The sequence below is a fragment of the Gracilinanus agilis genome, chromosome 1 (genome assembly GCF_016433145.1).
Source record: "Gracilinanus agilis isolate LMUSP501 chromosome 1, AgileGrace, whole genome shotgun sequence".
Lineage (NCBI taxonomy): Eukaryota > Metazoa > Chordata > Mammalia > Didelphimorphia > Didelphidae > Gracilinanus > Gracilinanus agilis.
In genome coordinates this window covers 672,179,346-672,184,763 of record NC_058130.1, presented here as the reverse complement: position 1 = coordinate 672,184,763, position 5,418 = coordinate 672,179,346, and the positions used below count along the sequence as shown (strand labels likewise).

General features: G+C 44.3%; 1 protein-coding gene across 2 annotated transcripts in view; it reads left to right on the top strand.

The window, feature by feature from the left end:
• The first annotated feature begins 836 nt into the window (after positions 1 to 836).
• TMEM65 (transmembrane protein 65) overlaps positions 837 to 5,418 on the top strand; it is a 48,731-nt gene continuing 44,149 nt past the window's right edge. For both annotated transcript variants that reach the window (XM_044669039.1, XM_044669032.1), the window contains exon 1: positions 837 to 1,553. In XM_044669039.1, the coding sequence (XP_044524974.1) occupies positions 1,238 to 1,553 (316 nt within the window). In that variant the 5' untranslated portion in view covers positions 837 to 1,237. The remainder of the gene's footprint in view (positions 1,554 to 5,418) is intronic.

The following is a 5,418-nucleotide window of genomic DNA, read 5'->3' as shown; positions in this document are numbered from 1 at the left end:
CCTGCTCCCAAACATTCCTGGCGGAGGGGGTGAGGATGGTCCATGCCTCACCCTCTTTTGGAAGCATCCCGGGTGGCAGGGAGTGGTTAGATTTGCCCTGCCTCGCCTTGCTGACTTTGCAATGGACCAGGATGTCAAACGGGGGTGTCTGGTGTTCAGGATGGTGCTGTTGAGGCACAAGAGGCGTGCCCAAGCAGGGCTTTACAGCTGCAGTACAAATGCCACGATCATCCGGGTCAGCCCCTTGTATAGCCCAACCCAGTACCGAGGGAAAGGGATGGTGATGACTAGGCAGCACGCGGCCCCCGGGGCATTTCAGGACGGGACCCCAATTTTAGTCTGCATCCTCACTTCCCTCCCCGCCCCCGCGGGCTTAGGGCAGCAGTTTTGCTCGGGCCAGGCAGAAGGCCCGAAGCCCTTTCTCCTCTTTCCAGCCGCTCGAGGCATCCTTCTGCCTCCCAACCACCTTGGGCTTCTAGGGGCCCAGCTCAGAACATCGAGTCCCTGGGCCCGGGAAGAGCGCGCGCCCCTCCCGCGCTGGGAAGTGGGGGCGGGGAGGTAGGGAGAGAGGCAAAGAGCTTGCGCACCGGGAGAGGAGGGCGAGTTAAGCCCCGAAGGGGACGGGTCTCTAGCTACGGCGACGCGCCTGCGCGGTAACGCCCTCCTTCTCCGCTGCCCGCCCCTCCGATCCGTTCAACCTACCCTAACCCCCCTAATTCCTGCTTCCTAGGGCGGCGGCGGCGCGGCGGCCGGGCCGAGGCTGCGCGGGTACCTAGAAGACGTGGAGCCCCGTGCACTGAACGCTGAAGTCTGGGAAGAAGAGGAGGAGGAGGAGCCGAGGCGGCGGGAGGGCGGTGTGTGGCTGACTCATCCCTCTCGGCAGCCGCGGAGACAAGAGACACACACTTGCGCACACACACACACACGCGCACAGATATACACACAAAACCCGCCTGACCAGCTCTTGCTCAGCCCGCCAGCCCGGTCGCCAGTCCCGGCTCCATCCTTGTCTGTTCGCTTTTGCGTCCGCCCGGAGAAAGTTGTGCCCAGGAGGAGCCGCAGGGGTACGAGAAGTCTGTAGCGGCCACCCGCCCGTCCCGGGGAGTGGATGGTGCCCAGCGCCCCGGCTGCCTGTCTGGAGGGCATCGGGGCGGGGTCGGGTTGAGCCCGGGTCGGAGTCCCTCCCCCACGGCTCCTTCCCTTGGCCTCCCTCCTGCGCCCCCTCCCATCCCCCAGCATGTCCCGGCTACTGCTGCCCCTGCTGAGGAGCCGGACTGCGCACAGCCTGCGGCCCCTGCCCAGCTGCAGCCCGCGCGCAGCGGCGCGGGCCCCAGCGCTGCTCCTTCAACCGCCCCCCGCCTTGGCCGCCCTGGCAGCTGCCGCCGCCGCGCCGCGCCCTTCTCGGGGGCTGGGCACCCACCCCCAGCGCGAACCCATGGAAGCGTTAAACACGGCGCAGAGAGCCCGCGACTTCATCTACAGTCTGCACTCCACTGAGAGGAGCTGCCTGCTCAAGGAGCTGCACCGCTTCGAGTCTATAGCCATCGCCCAAGGTAAGGGGCTCGAGCCCAGGGTCCTCGGGGCGGCGCTCCTTGCCTAGTGGGCATAGTCTCCTCGCCTCGCCTTGGCCAGCTGCTTGGCTGCTGCCCCCTGTGCCCGCTTCGCGTCGCTCCCGGGGCGGCCAGCTCATCGCGGTCAGGTGCCCCCTGCCCTTCCCGGGCTAATTAGATAAGTGTGAAACCTGCCAGGCTGCGAGGGGCGTGACCTTCGAGATGCTCCCTTCTCCAGCCTCGGAAGCTTCCGTCTTCCAGAGCCATCGGAAGTCTGGGTTGGGCTTTTTTGAGGGGGTTGGGGTTGAGTGCTTTTCCTTCATACTCCCCCAAATCTGAACTTAAAAACTCTTCTTCGTATTAGTGCAGGGAATTGCAAGTCTACATTGTATGTACAAATGTATGCTACATTTTTGACGAGACTGGCCCTTTTCTGGAAACGGAGCATTGACCCCGCATTGAAACAAAGATGCTTTTTAGCCGCTTGTTTTCTTAAAATGAAACTCGTGTAAGCGGCTCAAGGGAAATGTTTCCTTTGGATGGAGAGAAGGTAGCTCAGCAACTTTCTAAGAACCAGCTTTCCAGAAGGAGGAACAAACCAATAAATAGAAGCTTCTGCTGATATAATGTTAGTACTAGTGACTAGAAAACCCAAAGGCTCCCAGATCAATAAATTGAAATAAATGACCCAAACTTGTGCTTCTGATTCAGTTAATATTTTTCTCTAAAATGGTGGCAATATGCAGCGTTTATTTCATAGCATGAGATTAGGGGGGAAAAATCAGGAAACTGAAATGATGATATTGGTGGTGGACAGCCGAGATGAAGAAGCTGAGATGATATCAGTTTTAAAAAAATATTATGTAAACAGAAGAGAAATGATTCTGATATCTAAAGTAAAAGATTTCTTTTTTCCTAGTAGAAATGGCACATTTTATTTAACCAATTCACACTTTCAAAACATTGGTTTGGGATAGGAGCTCTTTGCTGAAAGCATTACAAAAATATGACAGACTTAATTTGGTAGCCATGTTGCAAAATGTTGTTTGCCTTACCCAAAGAAAGTTAAACTGTTTTTACATGGCTTATATGTGCTACTTTCTATAATTCGCAGTTGTGTTTTTTTTTTACCAGCTTTTTTTAGTGCAGGGATTTTATAGTAGTTTGGGATTCCACATGCTGTTTTCATTCACCTGCATTGGACTATGGGTAAAATCCTAAACTTAAATTATTAAACACTTAAAGCAACCTAATGCTATGTGAGATCATTTAATTGCGTGCATGTGTGCACTTGAAATTTATTTATTACTATATAGAGACACACAGACTAGGCATTTTCAAAGCAAATCATATGTTTACCTTAATTTCTAATAGTTATGGTCACAGTATAGCATGTCATGTTTTTGAATTTTCTCTATAAACTCACTCAAGGCTGTGATTTTTCCCTGACTTAAAAGGAGCTGCTTTAAAACATTTAAAAAAGAATATGCATCTAAATAGATTTATTTGCTTTTGAAAATTGAGCCTGTTCTGACATTGCTGTGAGGGTCTGTGGATATGATTATATGACAATTCTTGAGAAACATTTTTTACGCAACTGAAAAGTTTATTTTTGTATTGAGTTTATAGGGAAACTTACACAATTGAATGTGAGGACATAAACTATTATAATCATCTTCCAGGGTGCCTTACTTGTGGTAGTGCTTAATAAATATTTGTTTGAATAGGACTGAAAAGTAAACACACTGTTAACATTTTTTTTAAGTAAATGTAATTCTTTCGAACAAAGGGCCTAAAACTTTCAGAGATGATAGTGTTAACAACTTTTTTTTTTTTACATAAATGAATGCCATTCTATGGATTTTTACTAAAACCAGTGGTCAACATTGGACTTATGGAGAAATATTGGTAGGAATATATAAAGAAGTAAATCATACAATAAATTCTTGTGAAGTATTTGAGCAGCTAGATACTGTTGATTAATCATAAAACTTTGTAGATGTTGATAGTAGTCACCAGACTGCTACATTATCTTTAAAAGCCACCTGAATCATTAAAGATCCAATTGTTATGTTCAATATAGTTTGTGTTTAATATTTTGTATTCTAATCCAAATAGGTAATTTGATATAATATTTAGCTAGAATATTCAGTTTATCTTGTTCCTACTGAATCGCCCAATTAACATGGAGAAATGTTCTGTTTTTCTTCTAGTACTGATTAACAATCAAAATACCATAGGCTGATCCTAGTCTTAAATGTGTAGATTCCCCCTAAATATATTAAGTGTTATAAACTTAACTGCTAAGGAAATAGGTTCATGTTTAGGATGGGCCTTATATGAGGTGAGAAATCCTCTATATGCGTGAAAAGGATACTTTATATCATTGAATGATGTGGAATTGATGAGGAAACATACAAAAAATAGAAATCATCAGTGGTCAGTCTTGGCTATATGAGCTGGAGAAAGTTGAATTTAATTAGGCATTTCATCTATGTAGCAGGCTTGAGTCAATTTTCTTTTAAACAAAGAATTTTTTTTGTATTCCTTTATGTAGTTCATATTTCTTTATTCATGGTGACTTAATTCATTTAAAAATTATATGATATTATTTAATATATACTTTTCATTATAGAAGATTTTCCTATTTATCACAATCTCATGAATGTTGTGATGTATTAAAGCAGGTTATGTAATACAATTTGGATATCTATTTGTTCAGTTTTAGTGGATAGTTTTGTTAAAAGGTTCTACTTTTAGTAGAAAATAAAAAGAATTATATTTAAATGATAATTTGTAGTAGAGAGAAAATAGAAAAAAGTGACATTTCATATCTTTTCATTTGTCTTGAGGGTAAACATGTCTCCAAAAACTTTCATCTAATTCAGCTTAATAATCGAAGAATGAAGCCAGAGAAAAACTATTTAAAATTCGTATAACTAGAATTCTATAACAAGGTGAATGAAGTTCATATGGGTAGTATTGTCTGTTTCATGACCATCTAAGTCTCTAAGACTTCTGGGTAGGTGCCAAATAAGGCTCTCTTTTCTTTATTAATACTCCTTGTTATCTTGAGGGTAGATCCAGAAGGCAATGCTGTTCCTAAAGCTAGTTTTAGCTTGATCTTTTTTTTTTTTTTTTTTGAGTAGTCTTCTTGGCAGCAGTATAGTTTGAGAAGACAATTTATCATTGCAGCCTCAGAAGACATCTAATCCAAACTTTACGTGAACACATAAGCCTTCTCCATAGTATCCCAGACATTAGTCATTCAATCTTTTTCTTGAAGACCTTTAGTACTAGTTGATAGCAGTTACAAATTTTAAGTGAGAATTGTGTGTGACTCTTCATTGCTCTCTTCCTTTATTGTTTCCTTCACATTTTCCTGATCAAAATCTTTTGAGTTTAATTTTCAAGTCGATACATTTCAGTCAGAAATAAGCTGGTTTCTTTTCCAAGCAACATTACTGGACCTGTTTTGGGCAGTTTGATGTTTTGATTGCACAGTTGACAGAATAGAATTTGGATATTTATCTTGTATTGCTTAAGTAAAGGTTTAGCACCTGGTGACTGGTAAAAGATTACAGGTTATAGGAATACCTTGATTGAGTTAGGACAGACTTTCTTGGTTGACAGGGTATGAATATTGGGGAGAGATCTAGGTGTAGCATTATTCACACATTTCTATTGAACATTCCTTCAAATGCTTTCATGGACATTATGATATTTGATCTTTACAAAATCCTTATGAAGTAGACTGGGCCCTGAGACTCAAAAGTTAAATGACTCACCCAAATTACTGACCCCTTTCTAGTGAGTCACAAGCTAGGACTAGAACCTAAATTAACCCCCCCCCCCCCCCCCCCCCCCC